At 56.1% G+C, this 19,856-nt stretch overlaps 2 protein-coding genes across 2 annotated transcripts; both read right to left on the reverse strand.

Moving 5' to 3' along the window:
- Positions 1 to 8,216: 8,216 nt before the first annotated feature.
- On the reverse strand, positions 8,217 to 10,409 carry PLICBS_001187 (uncharacterized protein; the record flags this gene model as incomplete). The annotated part of the gene is made up of 1 exon (XM_018328452.2): positions 8,217 to 10,409. The coding sequence occupies one exon, from the start codon at positions 10,407 to 10,409 to the stop codon at positions 8,217 to 8,219; it is 2,193 nt and encodes a 730-aa protein (XP_018172981.2).
- A 7,343-nt stretch (positions 10,410 to 17,752) lies between these two features.
- On the reverse strand, positions 17,753 to 18,745 carry PLICBS_001188 (uncharacterized protein; the record flags this gene model as incomplete). The annotated part of the gene is made up of 1 exon (XM_065599748.1): positions 17,753 to 18,745. The coding sequence occupies one exon, from the start codon at positions 18,743 to 18,745 to the stop codon at positions 17,753 to 17,755; it is 993 nt and encodes a 330-aa protein (XP_065455820.1).
- Positions 18,746 to 19,856: the final 1,111 nt, after the last annotated feature.

The following is a 19,856-nucleotide window of genomic DNA, read 5'->3' on the forward strand; positions in this document are numbered from 1 at the left end:
CGGGACTCGTAAACAAGAATTCAGTTGCCAGCAAGGGCGTCGCGGGCCTATGGCAGCACTGAGACACGCGCCCATTTCGGTTGATCAGACCGACTCAGACCACCCTAGACCGACCGGCCTGTCCGTTCTGTCGGTCTGACGAAAATGGCCGGTCGGTCTGTCTGCGGTCTGATCAGACGGTCTGTCTGTTAGCCACACTGGCAAGTGGTTTCTGCGTCGTTGTTTCGCGACGGAAGTAATGATAGTGACCTGCTTTTCCCAGCATATTCATAGGTAGACCGCATCGCCTAGACGGCGAAAAGTGCAATGTTCCTCGAGCTTTGGCGAGTTGCCGCACCATAGGTTGGCACCGGCCAGGACGGCGGAGGGTGTGGCGGTATTTCCAGGCTCCTGCATACGGTTTCATAATGCCAAGCTGTCGAGCACTTCTGTCTTCCATGCCCTCGAAGAGTTGAGACGATGTGGATACCCACTCGCATATGATTGGACAAGCCGAGAACTCGTTGATGCTACTGTTCGTGAGGCCTCTTCAAGAGCACGCCCTGCGGGTAGGTACGGACGCCGCTGCCGTGCCATATAACACCCGTCTGAGAGAGCTATACCGAAATTCTTTGACTCTCCACTTAAGTCGCTCGAACTCGGCTCGAAGTTCCCTTTTAGTTTCCCGCTGTGAGTTGTCATAGCTGCACTCCAGGCCCGACACTTCGCATCGTTGGCAGGGGTTCTCGCCATTACACTAACGGGCCGTTGTCAGTATAGCTCTGGTCGAAACGGGGGTCACCCTGACCTTGGCTCGTTTCCTGCGGCAGAGTCGACAGGCCGCACGCACCTGCTGCCGGCGACGCATGAAATACTCGTCATCCGCAACCTGCTAGGGGGAGAGAGAAGTAAAGAGGACGAAGTAGGCCAGGAGGGGATCGATGGGAGAAAGTGCGAGCGATTTTCGGCAACTGTTACAAGAAAAGAGAAGTCGAGGTACTAACAGGGGTTGGGCGGGGCGGTTACCCGGGATTTTCGTGGAGGCCAGCCAGCCCACACAAGCCATCCTTCCCTGCATTCTTACTTTCTTGGCATGCAAATGTTAAGAAAGTAGCCTAATACACACCTTATTCCTTAACAAGTACACCGTAATCCGCCCATCCTGCGCTCTGCGCAGCCGGCGGCGGCGGCGGCGATGGCATCGGCCTCGTCCAGCCCGCCTCATGATGATGATCCTTTCGATCTGGGTCCCAGGACCCCCTCCGGCCTAGCCAGAGGAGCGCGTGTCGCCCTTCTGCGCAACAGCCCCGCCACCCGTGAGGGCGAGATCGGCGTCTCGCGCTCTGCGCTACGGACGGCATACACGCCGTCATCGCCGCTTCACGCGGTCTCCTATGCTGCAGCCACGGAAGGAGCTCAGCGCGCTGTCCATTTCGACTCTAGTGAACCTGACCCGCAACCCAGTGACGGCCCGGTCTCAATCGCCGATGCCGCCGACAAGCTCGTTGTTGCCCAGAACGAGGTCTATAGCGCCAAATTAGCCGTGTTCAGAGCATTCTGCTCCTCATTCGACGACACGGCGAAACAGTTCACTTCTGGACCCGCACTTCAATTCGCCCAGAAGTTTTCCAGCAGCTTCCTGCAGTACTGGACCGACGTACTTGCTGGCACGCACACCAACCTCCCGACGAAGCCCTCCTACGCAACTGTCGTCGGCGCCAGACGCCCAGCCCCAGCTGCTGCGGGGACCACCGCAGACCCTGTCAGCGCAGCTCCGCAGAATCAATGGCAACAACAGCTGCCCCCGCGTCGTCAGGGGCAACGCAAACCGCTGCCCTCACCGACAGACGACTTCCGGGTCTTCGCCCGCCTCCGCCCCGGCCGTACCGCCGACATGTCTCGAAGTTTCGCCGTCCGGACCCACATCGCCGACAAGCTCGGCATCGCCCGGAGCCGCATCCCGGAAGCCCACCCTTGCAAGACCGGATGGGCCATCCGCGCCGCTGACTTGGCAACCAGGGATCTTCTGACTGAACGACAGGCCGAGTGGGGTCCTGACATCTCCGCACAGATCGTTGAAAAGCGACAGGTGTGGTACACGTATGCGGTCCAAGGCTGCCCACGCCGCTTCAATAACATCTTTGGCGAAGCCATCGACGACGAGAAGGCGATCCGAGACGAGGTCGCCACGCAAACTGGCCAAACCCCGGAGAGGGTGATAACTGCGAAGCAGGACTCGGATCAGCGCCCGACCCGGACCCTCATCATATCCTTTGCCAAGGAGGTCAAACACTACTGGCGCCTTTTCGACACGACGAGCTATGCGAGACTCATCGTCAAGACCAACCCGCCGAAGCAATGTGATAATTGCTGGGACTACCATTCACGCTACAGCTGCGGACGCCAGGCACGCTGCAAGAACTGCGGCAAGACTGGCCACGCCCAGGAAACCTGTACAGCCACACAGCAATGCGCCAACTGCCACGGGCCGCACGCGGTTGACTTTCCCCAGTGCCCGGCTCGCCCCAAGAAGGTGAACGGAGCATTCCACAGCCTCAATAGGCCCGAGAAGAAACTTGTCCAAATCATGGGCAAACGACTGTTCAAGCAGTTTACAGCGAAACCAGCATCTCCACCGCGGGATCAGTCCACGAGCCTCGAATCCGAGTCAGCGACAGCGAGCGACACCACCTCCCCGTTCAGCCGGAGCACACCGACGTCAAGCGACGCAAGCACACCGGAGCCTACGATGCAAAATGCACCACGCCCTAGCGAGACACCCGCTGCCTCCAACAGTCAAGCATCGCCGACTCCAAGCACTGAAAGCTCCTCCAACGGTAGGCAAAACACTGCAGCATCGGCCAGCCCCATCAAACCCACTTCAGCTACGCCCATGAACTCCGCCGATCCGGTACTCCGTCGAGCCTCGTCGGTACGCAGCGAAAGAAGTAATTCTCCGCCCGTGAGACACAGCATCGAGATGTCTGAAGAACCGAACGTACGTTGGGAATGGCCTAGCACCACCCGCAAGCCCCTCGCCATCGGCGAGATCCTCGCTGAGCCCAGCTCCCTGGGTCTCCACGCCCACGCCGTCGCTCTCCTCTACGTGCCTCCTCGGAACTCCGGCTCCTGAGGTCCGCACCTCCAGCCCCCAGCCAGCCATTTCACCAAAGAAGCGCCGCCTTGCCTCCCCAGACCCGCCTCTATGAATAGACGACCTAGACGACAACATCGTGACAAGCGGCTCTTCCGGGTCTTCCAAGCCAATGTTGGCAAGAATGGCCCCTCGCACGATTGCGCGCTCGCGCTCGCCGACGCGGAACGATATGAGGTCATACTACTACAGGAGCCCTGGACGCAAGTCCGCGACTCCCGCTGCCTTACCAAGACACACCCTGCCTACGACACCTACTCACCGGTCAGTACCTGGGAAGGCAACGACACCCGACCGCGCGTCATGACATATATTCGCCGGGGCTCCAGACTCTTAGCCGACCAGCAACGTCCCGCTCTCTCGAGAGACATCCTTTGGCTTGCGGTCAACGGCGTAACGGTGGTGAACATCTATCGGGAGCCGCATGTGGACACTGCCCTTGAAATTCTGTTTGCATGGTCGATACCCAGCCAGTGTATCATCGCAGGCGACTTCAACGCGCGGCATCATATGTGGCAGCTCGGCCACTCTCACGGTCATGGCAACAGCATTGCGTCCTGGGCCTCCGAGAACGAGCTCTCGCTCCTCAACCCGATTGACACCCCAACCAATGCCCATGGCAATACGATCGACCTCGCCTTCTCAAACATTGCTCTCGCCCAGGCGTCTGTAGAAGACCACCTGGCGACAAGCTCCGACCACTTCACCCTAAGCATTTCTCTTCCCGCTCTGACACCAGCAAAGCTACCCAAGGGCAAGATCCTGCTAGCCACGGACGACGAGTTGAAGCGCTACATAGAAAACATAGAAGCCGGGATCGCGACCATCCCTGCTGCCGCATCGACCCCGGGCGACCTCGACTTGCTCGCGAATGCGATCATCGACCTGATGCAAACAGCCGCCCGTGCCGCGGGCAGACAATCCCAGCGGCGGTCGTCAGGAGCTCCTTGGTGGAACGAGGAGTGCATAGCCGCCGTGGCCGAGCTCCGGTGTGTGAGGCGCGCCTTCCCCTTGGGCTTCAATTACGAGGTACAAACCGCCCGCCGCGAACTAAGAGCCGTTGTCCGAAGAGCCAAAAGGACGTACTGGCGCAATCTCATCAACGGAGTCCAGGAGGGCAAGGATATCTTCAAAGTCACGCGCTGGCTGAAAAGTCCAGGCGTGTTCCGCCCCCCACCGCTGCAAGTGGGCGAGACGATCGTCGAGACTCAGACTGGCAAGGCCGAAGCTCTGCGACAGGCCACCCTTGAGCGGAGGACGGCCGCCGACGATATTTCCGACCCATGGATACCCGTGGATGTTACCACGCACATTCCAATCCAAGCAGATGTACCGATCGAAGAGGTCCAAGACTCCTTGCTCCGCACAGGCAATACCTCACCCGGAGCCGACAACATCACGGTGCGCCTACTTCAGACGGCATGGCCTGCCATCGGCAAACACGTCCAGCGCCTGTACCAAGGCTGCCTCACGATAGGCTATCACCCTCGGAGATTCAAGGAAGCAGAAGTCGTCATGATTGAGAAGCCCGGCAAACGGGACCTCTCCAAGCCCCGCGCCTGGAGACCGATATCTTTGCTCTCCTGCCTCGGCAAAGGGCTTGAGAGGCTCATTGCTCGCCGGCTTGCCTGGGCCTCGATCCATTATGGCGTCCTGCAGCCCCAACAGATTGGTGCGCTCCCAAAACGATCAGCAGTAGACCTGGTCGCCGCCCTCATACACGATATCGAAGTAGCTCTGTCCCGCGGTATGGTCGCCACATTGGTCACTATGGACGTACAGGGCGCCTTCGACACCGTCATGCGCAACAGGCTCATACTGCGTCTGCGTCAACAAGGCTGGCCACTGAACCTTGTGAAATGGGCCGCTTCCTTCATGCAAGCCCGCTCAGCAGCCGTACGGTTCCAGGATATCACAACGCCGCCGTCCCCGCTCGAATGTGGCCTGGCCCAAGGATCTCCCGCGTCTCCCATCCTCTTTGCACTGTATATCGCCCCAATCTACCGCTTGGGAAATTCTAGCGGTCGCTTTGGATACGCAGATGATACAGCAATGCTACGGGTAGGGTGCTCGCTAGAAGAAACGACTGCTCTCGCATCTCGAGACATGCGGGAGCTCCTGGCGTGGGGCGCCTCGAATGGCGTCACATTCGACCCTGACAAGACCGAGATAATGCACTTCTCCCGCAAGAAGGACCCCGCCCGGCCGTCAATATTCCAAAATGACACAGAGATCGTCCCGGTCGACTCGATGCGCTGGCTGGGCCTCTGGCTTGACCGAAAGCTGTCGTTCAAAACCCACGTCGACGAGTGGACAGCCAAAGCCCGGCGGATAGCAAACCATCTTAAGGCCCTCGCAAACACCAGACAAGGGCCCCTCCCCAGCGCCGTCCGAAGAGCCATCAAGGCTTGTATCGAACCGACCTTGTTCTACGGAGTAGAAGCATGGTATCCCGGACAAATGGCCCCTAGCACCGGGAACGCGACCCGCCTTGTGTCCACGCAGATCAAGCACCTCGTCGATCGCTTCGACGCGGTTCTGCGACACGCCATCCGAGCAGCTCTTCCCATCTGGAAGACCACGCCCATCCCTGCCCTCCATCGAGAAGCTGGTGTTCCACCCGCGTCCATCCTGCTCGAGTCCCAAAGGATTCGTTTCTCGGCGCGCCTGAAGTCCTTGGACGTACGACACCCTCTCGTGGCGAGGACTTCCCCGAAGCCCGCCCGGGCATACCACAGCTCGATCAAACGCAAATTTCTCGTCGAGCGACGGAGTCAGAAGACCAGACTCGAGCGTACCGACGCACTCCTCCCGAACTGCGCCCGCCCGGTCCTGCTACCGCGACATTACTCCGATTCTGAAGCCAGCCCGCTCCAGACCGCACCGAAAGCCGAAACTGCCGAGGGATTCCTCGAATGGCTCAAAAGCGCCGCGGCCGGAAAACTCATCGTATACTCTGACGGATCGCAAATGCCGAGCGGGGCCGTAGGTTACGGATTTACGGTCCATCGGAACGAGCAACCCATAAGCAACGGCTCCGGCCGACTAGGCCCCGCCGAGGTGTTCGACGCAGAGGCAGTCGGGGCCCTGGAGGGCCTACAAGCCGCCATAGCTGCTGCCCTCAACACGACGACAAGCATCGTAGTTTGCATCGACAACCTCGCAGTGGCCACCTGCTTGCGTGGGAACCCAGCCGACTCGTCGCAGGACGCCTTCACCAAGTTCCAGGACCTGGCAAAAGCACACGGAGACGTCGAGGTCCGCTGGATCCCAGGACATGCCGGCATACCAGGCAATGAGGAGGCCGACGGCCTCGCCAAAGCTGGATGTCCGCTGCCTGAGCCGCCGGGAGCCGTACCATCACTGGCACACCTGCGGCGACTGGCCAGAGAGCAGCCCAGAGATGCCTTCAAAGCATGGTGGTCGACCGAAGTCCCAGAGTCGTACAAGCCTCTGCACCTCGAGGTGACCACAAGCTGCCCACCAGAGCTCATGCTCCCCAGAGCAACGCTCCACAGTGTCCTCGCGGCGAGATCTCGCCACGGAGACTTTGCCGACTACCACGAGCGTTTCAATCATGACGACGCACGTCTCGGCTGCTCATGCGGACGACGCAAAGCGCCAGAGCGAGCAACACTCTCTTTCTTTCTCTGTTTTGTTTTTGTGTTTCTCCAATTCTGGTCGCGGTCGAGCGAAGGGCGCTGCAACGCCCCTCACTCGGCCGAGGCCCTCCAATCCAGCTGCAAGACGCAGCTGGAGAGGAAACGCCTTCCCAGACTCATCGCAATTGATGAGCATAGATTGCGACAGAAAGTCGCTTGCACCTCCACATCCCGCTGACGGGTGCGAGGCTCCGACGAAAGAGCGCCCTGAGCCGATGAGATGCTAGATGGTGTTTGTTTTGAAATGAGGACGCGTTGGAGATTACGGGGCGGTGGGGAATCGGTCGCTGGCGCCTCAGGCAGCAAGCCAGCTTTGGCTGCTAACCTAGACAACCGGCAAGAAACCAGCCGCCATACATCTTGATCCAGCAGCATCTTTGTACATTAGAATCAGCAGCCTAGCACGTCCTTTGCCCCAATAGGGGCTTCAGCTACCACTATAGCTCCCGGACGTTAAATAATTATCGTATCATCGTATCGTATCGTATCGTAGCCCACACAAGCGGCCAGCATGACAGTTGGCGATTGCAGTGATCAGCGCGCCTGGGCTCCAGCCACACTGAGCCAAGCCTGGCGGGCCCAGCTACAGCTACCGCGCCTGATGTACTGCACTGTAGTCTCGACACAGTGAGCCGTGACAGCCAGTGCATGATTTGAGCCGACCCGGACGGATAGCTTGCACAACAGCTGAAAGGGGCAGAGCGCCCTGTATGATAGGTAGCTCAAGGTCATGATCCGGACTCCTCCTCTGTTACAAGTGACATCCAGAGAGCAACCTTGGCGCCTGGACAAGGACCCGCGCTTTGCCGGACATTGGCGCCTCTTGGCACCGCGGGGGCTGTCGTGATGCCTGCTCCGGCTGTACCAGAGCTGCCACCGTCTGGGCTTGCCGTGCAAGCCCCTGGCCCTGATTCGTACGCTACCCCAACTTCTTGTTGAATCAAAGGGCTATGGGCACGTCTCCGTTTGGGTTCTCCCGCTGGGAATGATACCCTCGGTTTGGTCACCGATCGAAGCTGCTCTTGGGGTGAGGGAACCTTTGTCTGACGAGAGAGGGACAGGCCACATATGCGATTCGCAATCATAATTATCTTCAGTGACGCGAGGTGGGCTGGACCGCCCTGTTGATATAGCTGGCGCAGCCCTCGGCACGGTGAACCTGGCACATGCCATGATCTTGTTCCGGAGCTCTGGGATCGTGATTCTAAGTTCAGGATTAGGGTTGAAGATGTGTGTCAAAATGTCGGTAACTTCTGCTGTTAAGGGGAGGACTGTCCGCAGAAAGTGCCGAGACTGGGCAACGCAGCTCATCTCACGCAAGTATTCTCATGCTAACCCCCGCTTCATTTCATGCCCAGGGACACCGAACGAGAAGTCCTTCCATAAAGCTACTGTTTTATCCTGCTTATCGTAGATAGAACCTATAGCGAGGCCACGTCTGAATCGCCGATTGCCGATTGATGGTGCCCAACCTCCTGATGACGAGAATCGCATGGTTTGATAAGCCACTGTAGCAGCTTCCTGACCAAAAGTTGCCGATGTATCGGTTTGACGATGTAGTCATCTGCGCCATTTTCCAAGCAGCGCTCCATATCGCCCTTGAGCGCGTATGCCGTCATAGCAAGTATTGGTAGACGGATGCCACTGTTTCGTATCTGGATGGTCGCCTCATAACCGTTCATGATGGGCATGCTGATGTCCATCAGTACCAAATCAAATGCATTAGGCGTTTTCGAGAGCACCGAGACAGCCTGCGCGCCGTCGGAGACGACTGTGATGTGCTGGAATCCAAAGGCACGCAGCGTTCCGACAAGGACCTTTTGGTTGATAATGTTATCCTCGGCTGCGAGAATCCGTGCTACCGGTGCAATCTCCATCAACTGTGCCAGTTCTCCAGCAGAGTTGTCGTCGTCTTGTGTGACGTGCAGCTGCTTCGTGGTTTTGCCAAAACCTTGGTCGCCAACTGATCGAACCTCTAGTATGTTGTTGATTCTCTTGAGTTTGACTGTGAACCAAAAGATACTGCCCTGTGACTCTGGGTTGGGACGGTATCCGATATCCCCGCCCATCAATCCAGCCAGCGATTTGGCGATGGACAGTCCGAGACCGGTGCCTTCACGACGCTTCTGGTACGTAGTGTCGAGCTGCGTGAATGGCTCGAAGAGCTTTGGGACTTCCTTGTCGGACAAGCCAGGCCCGGCGTCCGCAACCTCAGTCATGATTGTATACGTCCCGGCGTCCTGTGTGAGCAGCGACACGCTCATTTGAATGAGTCCTCTTTCAGTGAACTTAGTTGCGTTGCTGACGATGTTTTCAGCGACCTGGCGGAATCTGAGAGCATCACCATCTGCCCACTTTGGGAGATCTGGTGCGAGGTGTAGCTTGAGTGACACTCCTGGATTCAAGGAGGCCCGACAGCTGCCCACAACGGAAGCGATTATACTGGCCACGTCCATAATGTCGCTATTGATGGAAAGGCTATATGCTGCAAGTTTGGAGTAATCGAGAGTGTCGTTGATAATCTGCAACATGACACGGCCCGACTCCTCAATCATATTAGCCATTTCCAGTTGTTTCTCGGTCAGCCCGCTGTCTAGAAGCAGTGCGCAGGCGGAGAGCATGCCGTGCATGGGGGTCCGAATCTCGTGGCTGATATTGGCTAGAAAGTCGCTTTTCAACTTGCCGCTCTCTTCGTAGGCGGCAATAAGTCGCAACTCGGCCTCCTTTCGCTCAGTCAGGTCCCGTGTGACTTTGCCGAAGCCGACGTGGACGCCGTGGTTGTAGATCGGGATAATAACGACATTGGCCCAAAATCGCGTACCGTCCTTTCGATACCTCCAACCCTCATCCTCTGCCCTGCCCTCTCGTAAGGATATCTCGAGCGCCCTCTCCGGCTTGTGGGATTGGACGTCATCAGCGCTGTAGAAGATGGAGAAATGCTTGCCCACGATCTCTTCTTTTTCGTAACCCTCATCCAGCTCCGCTCCCGTTTTCCAGGTCACGAGGTTTCCGCGAGTGTCTAAAAGGAAGATAGCGAGCTCCTTGACAGCCTGAACAAGGATGCGGAAGGCGTCCTCGTTGGGTAGCCGATTTCGAGGCACCTCACCATCGGCAACGGTTACGTTGACCTTGTCCACCTCCCATTCCAACATAAGCCCCAAAAGCTCCTCATCCCGGTGGATGGGAAGGATGCGTGCATTCCAGGAGACGCTGCCTGCTACATAGGCAGCATGGCACAGACGAACGGCCCGAGCCGCGATGGCAGACTCAATGGCGTAGACAAGGGGAATCCGATCGAATCGCTCCGTTGGTGAACCCTCATAGAGGGAAGTGAACAGGTCTCGATCAACGAGTTGATCCCTTCTGCAATCCCATGCCTCCAGCAAAGCGATTGAAGCTCTCTGGATGCGGTTCGATGGTGAGACGAGCAAGGTTGGGACTGGGGAATAGTCCAGAAGGCCGCTCATCCCGGAAACCGCTGCGGGGTCTCCCGTCGAGGCCTTACTGATGCGTAGCGGCTGCTGTGGGGTAGGAAAGCTGGCAACAGTCGAGCTAAGCGTCGATCGGTCGGTAAGAGGGTCGTCCTCAGCGGGACGTTTCCGTCCTCGGATCATGGTGCTGCCAACCTGGTCAACGGTGATCCGTTGGCGTCAAATAGATGTGAGGGTGAACGTCCATGGCGAGAATTACGACAGGATTTCGAGTTGTGGCAGCATGTGACATCATGGGCGGTGGTATGGAAAGGAAAAAGGATATCCCCTAGCCGAAATCGTCCCGCGGCGACGCTCCATGAGCCCCAGTATCCGCCAGAGGCTGCTTCCGAATCTGGCAGTCGTGGCTGGCCACCGGCTCGGAGGTGGCTTACTGCGCGCTGCACGCTTCCCACTCAGGAATAACCAGAGCTGCAGAAATCGGGCGTCGCATCGATACGAAGGAGATCACACGGCGGGCCACCATCGAGATGGAACGTCTTTGACAAGGACATTGATATAATTGATTCACAAGCCAGTAGACACGTCGCGCGCATTTTTAACGTGTGGGCGTGTTCATGGGTGCGTTCAGCCTGCCTGGCATGCGTCCTGTGCCACGCAAGAGCATACCATGCCCACCAGCTGGTGCACACGGGTTCGTGTTGCGAAAGTAAGCGAGGCCATGGGCTTGGCGGCGACCAGTCTTGGCTACCCAGATTCTCACAGCGTCTGCTATTCAAATTCAGGTAGGGTGTTTGGCATCCAAGCTAAGACGGGATGAAAACCCTTGCGGAAATGATACGTGAGTATATGCAAAGCCTACCAAATGCGACATTGAGACACGCGCTTCACAGCAACACTGGCTAAAATGCTCATTCCATTGAATCAGATGCGCTCTTGCCCCTTTGCTGACCCCCAGTCCTCCTCTGCTGTTGCGATTGACCCCGTATATATATCAGCCAAGCGTACCAAACTCATGTGGAGAGCCGCTACGTGCTGTAAAGTGGTTCGGCGTGTCTATCAATTGCCTTTGATTGGTGCCACGGATAAGCTCCGAACACCCAATCAAAACACGGGCTTGGATTTGGTCCGGTCCAGAACACTCTGCGACACCAGTGCCTAGAACTCCGCTAGTCCAGGCATGAAACGATGCTGCTACCGTGATAAATCCCATGCGAGCCTCCTGCTGGTCTTCAAGCTGTGGATCTGAACATCCTCTCTACTTGTCAAGCATGGAACTGCATCCACCTGCCGCCAAATGCGTCCAGGATTTGCTCAAATACACACTCTCGCCCTTTTGACAACAATGACCGACACCTAGCGGGTACATTTGGGCGCGCCACGATCCATTATTCTATTCTAACTCAGCCAGCGTCTTCTACATATCCTGCCACAACTTCACCGCGCAAATGCGGACTACAGTCGGAGCTCTTTCAATGGATGTCCACAGTGCTTTGACGGGTCTTCATGTGGTGAACTCCGGAACGGACGGTGTCCTTCAGATGTTGCTGGATATAGACCTACAGACGAGGACGTTCGTGCGGCAGCAGCAGGATTCGCTCTTGTCTGCGGTACATTGTACATTCCCCAACCTAACCCGCCCCAAGGCGAAGTGATAGACTGACTTGTAGCATTGCTTTGTGCATATGGACGCAGCGAAACTGTCACTGCCCATTCCGCGAACTCTAACAATCGTCGTCGTTATACTTCCTTTCGCAGTCGTCATCAATGCTCTGGCATCGGCTCGCCTATTTAGATCGGCCGGATCAAGCATACGTTCTCGCATGCTGCCCATTGTGCTGCAGATTTTCCAAGCTGTCGCTATTTCAGTTCTGGGCACACTGCTATTCTCTCGCATATTGTCCTCTGCCGCTCGTGGGTGCCTTTTGAGCACCACTTGGCAGCGCCTATTCAGCGCCCACGACGCGGACTCAATACGGCGTATCCAAGATTCTTTTAATTGTTGTGGCTTCAATACTGTGCAAGACAGACCGTGGCCGTTCCCGAACCAGCATGCATCGCATAGTTGCGCTGACACATACGGGCGAGTTACACCATGCGCTCATCCATGGCAAATGGCTTTGCAGCGGGATGCAGGTCTTGGCTTTGGTGTCGTGCTTGCCATCGGACTCTTCCAGGTACTTAATCCAAAGCGTTCGGGGGAGTGAGTAGTACTGACAATGAATGTACGCAGATTGCAAGTATCTTGTTCATGGCGGGGAACTTCGTCGCATTCACCTCACGCAACAATCGAGCCCTAGAACATGCCACTCTGGCCGAAACCGAGAGAACCCGATTGCTCCGTGCTTTCGCGGGCAGCACCAGTGGGAGGGACAACTTTGAACATGAAAGTGGCGGCAACAGGCAGGTTAGCAGCGATGTCGAAGACACAGGCTGGACCCCTTCATCGCATAACCCCTGGCGGCCAGACCAGAACTGAACTCCCATCTGTGGTCCAGCCCGAGCCTGTGGACAGACGGCGCCTTCTTTTCTTGTGGCAGAGACGGTCAGTAAGTGCTGATATCTGGCCTGGATTCTTGGGGCGTTGTTGGATAGTCTCGGCAATGTGTTACTATCAACGGTCTCGCCCAGCGCTCTCCAGGGCTATGGGAGATTCTACACAGGGAAAGCGATTCCGTGCGGCTTCATCAAGCATGTCGTCTGTCCAGACTATTTATACAGCCATGTCCCTCTTGTATGCTGGCAAAAGTGGCACTACCCTGCTCTTGCTTTTGGTCGTAAAATTCCGTGCATTTTCCCTGAACAGGAATGCCCTCGATGCTGCTGGAGGTGTCCTTTACGGCGAAGTATCCTCAATTGCACGATGCAGCCCCACCTCGGCTGCAATGAGAACACGCTACGTGCTCACAGCCATGGTGTGACTGCTCTCGCTCTCTTCGTCGGCCCCGGGCACCGTCGCGGCAATCAGCGGCTGCCGAAGCTTCCTGTCCGCCGTTCTATGGGAGCGAGACTGGTTCCCTCTCTCCTCCGACTGACGCCCCGAATTTCGGTTCTGTTCCGTGGTGGAGGAACCGGCACGGCCTGGTAGGCACTCATTCGCTACTTGCTATTCACCGACGGAGGTCCAACATTCTGCCACGGCGATGCAATAAACACAAATATCTGTGAAATTTGTTCTCGGCCGCCGTGCGCCGATGCCTGAAATTGTGGCTCAGTTGTGACGCGGGCCACATTGCGGAAACGAACTCCAACATACGGTTAAGCCCCCGGTTTTACACCTGTAACCACAACAAAGTCGAAAATAGGGTGAACGTGTTTGCGCTTTGCTGCTGCCCGCACAAGGGCATTGAACACATCCACTTCCTCTTGCGACCAGCCTAGGATATCCCTAAACAATACTGCAGCGAATGCGTCGACCCCCTCATGAAAGTTGACGGCGAGAAAGGCGCCAATTTCCTTTAGTCGAGGGTCTTTTGGCCAGCTACCGACGGGTAATTTAAAGAGCTGTTCTTCGACATTAGTGAATCCCGCTTCATTAACCCAGTGCTTAAACGATGGCGCTGGGTCTAGTGTCCGTCCAATTCGGTTACAAGCCTCCATAAGCAGATCCATCAGATGCACCAGAGGGTTGTCCGGTTTGAGGGAATCATCCTCCGAATAGAGTGTGTTAGCGGTTTCGTGAAGCTCTATCCACCCTCCCGGCTTGAGGTTCTCGTAAATCTGGCGAATCAAGCGTGGCCAGTCTTTGATCGATCCCGCCATGTACTGACAGTGGATATAGTCGTATTTCATGGGTTCGACCCAATCCAGCTCAACATCCTCGACAACGAACTTGACATTTGGAGGCACCAACGGCGGCTGAATCGGACTGAGGTCGTTGCCGATAATAGTGGCGCCAGGGTATAAGTCCGCAAGGTCAATCGGCCACAGGCCTGTTCCTGTGCCTATGTCGAGAATGCGAAGCCCATTCGGTTCAACTGGCGCGAGAAATAGGCGATCGTTCAGCGCGTGGTAGTAAACATGGTGAACCATATCGAGTCGGTCTTGCTCTCGATCATCGTTGGGGACGTTGTACGTCCCAGACCGATAGCTGTGGTATTGTCGTCCGTTCTTCCATTCGTACTTCATGATGCTGCGCAGCAACGATGTGCTGGAGGATGACACCTCATCGCCATAGGTCGAGTCCTCTTCATCCTCATCGACTTCGACGCGATCCTTGGCTGGAGAGTCAGCGGCCTCTTGCTAGGCATAGCTGCAATTGCTCAGATATGAGCCGAGGTATGAGCTGCGAGAAATATGTTAGAGTGAGGTCGTGAGACTCGCTGCGAGGAGAAATCCCGCTGCGGGCCACGACCCCGCACAGAGTGCAAGGTATGTTTGCATGGTAAATTCCCAGGGTCGACTGGCTAGACCAGAATGGTCGCCGTGTTTCTAGCCTTCCGTGCAGGGTGTCATGGTGTCGGGCTTCGGCAGGGAACTTCCGGCGCAGCAAGTGGAGATCGTGTTAGTTGGTCCACTCGTGGAGTAGCGAACTTCGCTGCACGGGGTCACAGCCCGCAGGGGCCACAAACGGGAGCGACGGCGGATCTCGAGATCTCGAGGACGCCATCCAACTAGGGCGACAAGCCATCGATGCTACTCCGCTAGACCATCCGGACCGGACTGGGCGCCTGAACAATCCCGGAAATCGCTTAGCCGTCAGATACTCACGGACAAGAGCGATTACAGACCTTGACACCTCGGTCCCTTCAAAAAACGGATAAGCGGCATCTCCTCTCCGCCGCTGTCGGACTGTCCTCTGATGCAGCAGCCATTGCTCTTCATGCCAATAAGGCCCCGCCGCTGCTGTTGAACTTAGTGAGACAGGCCACGGCGTCATCGCGGGTGGCCTCTTCGAGCAATCCCACCTTGCCGTCCTCGAATACCAGTACCCCGACCTGTGTGGCACGAGGAGGTGCGATCGGGCGCGGGAAACAGTGTATCGGCGGGTGGGCGGTCCTTTACCTCTAGGCGGGAGAAACGCCACTCGCGCCAGGACATTTGGTTTGAACGAGGAATGTCCTTCGCAGGAGACAGCCACGAGAGGCTCAAGCAGTGTTGCCTAATCTACCTGAGGTTGGGCACGGTCGGACTGAGCATCGGCAATTCAGCCCTCACTGGACAAGCCCGCCAATCAGCAGACAGGACGTTTCCGTTCCTGGGATATGCTGTACGGAATGTCCTGTATCATGCAGACGCTGCGGAAGGAGGAGGGATCAGCCAGATGAGTTTTCTCCAAACCTTTCCACTTGCCGATTGGATCAAGTACGACAACATATCTGACAGGTACGAAGTGCGCCGACACACTCCGGGGGTAAGTCTTCTACATATATTGGCGGAGCATAACTTGGCAAGCCTTATTGGAAGCTACAAAAGCGACCTATCCTGCTTCCAGGTAGAGAGTGAGCGTCATGGCCCGCCAATTTTTGCCGCGCTGGCAACTGGCAGTCACGAAGCGGTCAGGGTATTTTTGAGAGCCCATGCGGAAACTCAGCCTCAAACATCTGCACTTCACAGCCTGTGTGAACAATATTACCGGAATAATAACCAGCAGATATTGGCGTCGACTTCGAGTTTTCACAACGACGAAGTGTCCTCTCATATCTGGCGGAAGATGGCGACGAGACCATGTGTACCTTTGTCCTGGCTTCGGGTTGCCATCGCACCGCCATCGGCCGGCAGGGATTGCCGATCGGCGCTGTGGCATGCAGCCGAAAATGGGCTCGAGGCCGTCGTGCGGCTGCTCCTCAACCACGGCGCCGCCATTGATGTGGCCGACAAGGACGGCCGGACGCCACTATCGTATGCCGCCGAGGAACGGCATAAGGTCGTCTTGCAGCTGCTTAATTTGCGTGGGGCTAAATCTTCCACTATACCACCTTGTTCTCCATCTGTGAGCCCGTCTAGCAGTGATGAAGTGGCCGGCTCAATAGCCCAGGCCATGGCTGCGAGTGGCAAGAAGAACCCGACGAGGGGGCTTGCCGACTTTGCGGTGAAGCATTGGCCAGGTGAGTGCCCACACTACTTATTGAAAACCTTGCCCTGACATCGAAGCTGGTAGCATCAAGAAGCGGGACAGATGTGATCATGCTCATCGCTGTCGAAGTGCAGCGACGGCCAAGCTCCTCGGTGTCCTGCAATCTGAGGTGAAATTCTGCTACTTCTGAATGGAATTCTTCCGAGCAGATGAATGGCAGGAACATTGCCGTCGTCGTCTGTCAAAAGTCGAAAAGCACTGCGGCTTGCCACGAGCGAGGCGGCCGATGACCCTAGACGAAGAGACTGGTGCACAAGGGTCCGTGTTGCACAAGAAAGCAAGGCCCATGGCCTTGGCGGCGACCAGCCTTGGCTACACGGGTTCTCACAGCGCCTGCTATTCAAGCTCAGGGGAGGCGTTTTGCATCCAAGCCTAGACGGGATGGAAGCTGCTGCGGAAATGGTACGTGAGCACCTACAAAGCCTGCCCAATGCGACCTTGAGGCACGCGCCCTGCAGCGACACCCTCTGAATGGCACATTCAATTCAATTCCATCAGGTAACTTTTTGTGGAGAAAAGTTCAGCGATTGCCCGACTGAAACGAGAAAACCGTAAGCCATGTGATTGTGCAAGTCTACATCGAGTGTACCGTTACAATTAAGGAGTTTTCCAGCCACCGAAAGAAGAGCGAAGACGCTGTGATCCAGGGGATGCACAAATTGCTGAGCTATACGTGCTGTCGAAGTCACTCATCCATGCCTGCCAACGGTAGCGAAAGGATATTTACGGACACCAGCACCTCTTGGAGCACTTTCAGTCTCACCGGCTTCGTGAGATACACATCTACCCCACTCTCGAGTGCTTCCTGGTGTGCACTGTCCGACGCCAGGCCGGTAAGAGCGAGAATCGTAACAGCCTTCCACTGGTTCCTGCGCTCGTATGCTCGAATCTGCCTCGTTGCTTCTAGTCCATCCATAACGGGCATGGAGATATCCATCAAAATGCCGGCAAATTGGTCCGGAATTCGCGTATACGCTTCAAGGGCTTCCATGCCGTTCGACGCAGCTTCATATGCTCGCCCGAGTTTGGCCATGTAAGCGGCCAGTATCTTCAGATTAATATGATTATCATCGACGATGAGGATTTTGTTGTCTGCCTCATGCTGCTCAGACTTTAACGGAGTTTCTTCGACAGACAGCGCTGTTAGTGACTCTTCGCTATGATACTCTGATATACGAGAAATCTCGGCTGACACCTGCTGGAGATGGCAAGAATAGGTATCTGTCGTAGGCACAAGTGGGGTGTGCGCTCCCAGTTTCGTCTGTCCGATAGGCAATTGTCCAGCATACGAACTGTGAGCTCGACTTGGGCCTGGCGGGCGCGTCGCTGCGAGGAGCTTGGGTAATCCCATCCACCTTTTATACGAGTCCAATATAGACTTGGCCAGCTTGCGAGGTCCAGTCCTGGGAAGATGTTAGCCATCGCCGTGAGTTCATCGGATTTGCTCCACTTACGGTTGCGAGATGAATTCGAAAATACCACCGTGCCCGGCACTTTCGAACAAAGCAAATCGCTCATGCGCAGCCAATGCATCCTGGCAGACGACAATGTTTGGATTCTTGCGCAATTGCTCAATCTGCTCGAACGACTCAGGCAGAGCGTCTTCAGACCAAAGAACCACATCAGGTGTCTCGTTGTCCGCCACCATGGCCAGGAGCAACCAGCGCTGGCAAATATCCTCGATGGTCCCACGATCACCCAGGCTCTGGCGGGACTCAAAGCCTGATACTCGTGCACGCAGTCCTTTAAGCTCCCGTACCCGCTTCTGGAACATTTTATCGTCTTCGGACTGTAGTAGTGTTGTATCAGAGTGCTGAGATGACTGTTGCAGCGGAATTGTGACAGTAACCGTCGTCCCAAACCCAACTTGGCTTTCGACAAAGACTTTGCCGCGCAGCTGGGACACAATCTTTTTGACGAGGCTCAAGCCGAGACCAGTGCCCGATGCAAGCTCGTCTTCCTGAGAAAACGGCTTGAAGAGCCCATGCTGAAGATAGTCTTCACTCATGCCCTTTCCAGTGTCGTGCACTGTCAGCTTGACGGTTCGCTCTTCTCTCGGACGCTTAGGGGCTTCTTGGCTAAGCGAGATTCGAATGGTACCATAGGTCGTATACTTCAGTGAATTTCCGAATAAATTCATGACTATCCGGCGAATAGCCCCAGCTGGGACATGAAATACCCAGTTGCACCCTGGTTCGATTGAGAGGCTGATTGAGATGTTAAAGGTTGTCGCGGATCGGCCGAGGCCATCAGGGGTCGGTCCGAGCTGCTCCATAGCCTGAACCGAGTCCAGCCGGCTATGTGCTTCCTGGTCGGTTTGATTCGATTCGCCTGGTTTCGAGAGCTGTCTCACGGACATGTACTGGAAGTTAAACCCGGCAAAAATGCACTCCGCGACGTCTTCGACGAGCCCATCAAGAGAAGTATAAGAATACAGGCTCATTTTGCCAAACTGGTCTGACCTGGTTCGGTTCCGCGTCCTCCGGAACACCGCATTGGCTTCTTTCTTGCGCTTTGCCGCAAAATTATTGACCTTGGAGAAGTCAAGCAGATGATCAATCGTATCAAGTAGCGTTCGACAACACATCTCGATCGTATGCGTGGCATTTCCTTGGAACACGGTGAGGTCTGTATCGTTAAGCAACTCGGTGCCCAGGATGACCCCATGCAAGGGAGACCGTAACTCGTGGGATATGGACCCTAACGCGTCCGATTTTGCCTTTTCGGTCTGTAACGTCTGCAGATTGAGGACGTCTGACGCAACAAGCCTACCAAATGCCTTAAGAAGGCTTAATTCTCCCTCAATAGAGAAGATCCGAGTGGGCGTCAGCGTATAAGCAAAGCCGCCTGATAGCCACCGCTCCCTCTTCGAATCCCAGATCGGGAAGAAGGCGACACTCCGCGCGGATGGAAAGGCTTCATGAATGCGAGCGCCATCCTGAAGCCGACGGTACCGTCTGTCGGGTTTTCTGCTCCGCGATGTACTCAACTCTTCTCCTCCCGCTTCGACGTAAGGATCCGAAATATCGTCGGTAGTTCGCTCGGTGACGAGCGATCCACCGTCGTCAGAAGAATCGCTAGATTGCAGTTCGCCAACAGCATCAAAGCTGAATATCCTGCCATTTGGATAACGTCGAAGCAGTTTTGCGAGGAGCTGCTTCGACACTTCTCCATCAGGACCGCGAAAGGATTCAGTATCGTTGATACTGGATCCAAGGGTCGTTGAAAAGCCTAACACCTTGCATGGACCATCCGGCTCTCCGGACGGCGGTGTCTGGACTTGCTCATCGCTGCTGCTCGTCGACGAGAGCTGATTGGTAGCCCCAGCGGTTATCCCACTTGCGAGGCTGTGGACCTTAGGCGTCCTGTAAGAACCAAGAGTAACATCGAAGAACAAGCATCCTTCTACCTCAAATGCTTCCCGTATGATGTTAGCAGCTTTCGAAAAAATGTAGGTCGGCTCCTGCTCGATCGTCTCCGGGTTGGGGCTCGGGGTTTCTAGAAAGCCATTTGTGGTGACAGAGGGCTCAGCCTGGTTGGCTTTGCGTTGATGG

Source organism: Purpureocillium lilacinum, assembly GCF_023168085.1.
Source record: "Purpureocillium lilacinum CBS 284.36 DNA, scaffold_1, whole genome shotgun sequence".
Taxonomy (NCBI): Eukaryota; Fungi; Ascomycota; class Sordariomycetes; order Hypocreales; family Ophiocordycipitaceae; genus Purpureocillium; species Purpureocillium lilacinum.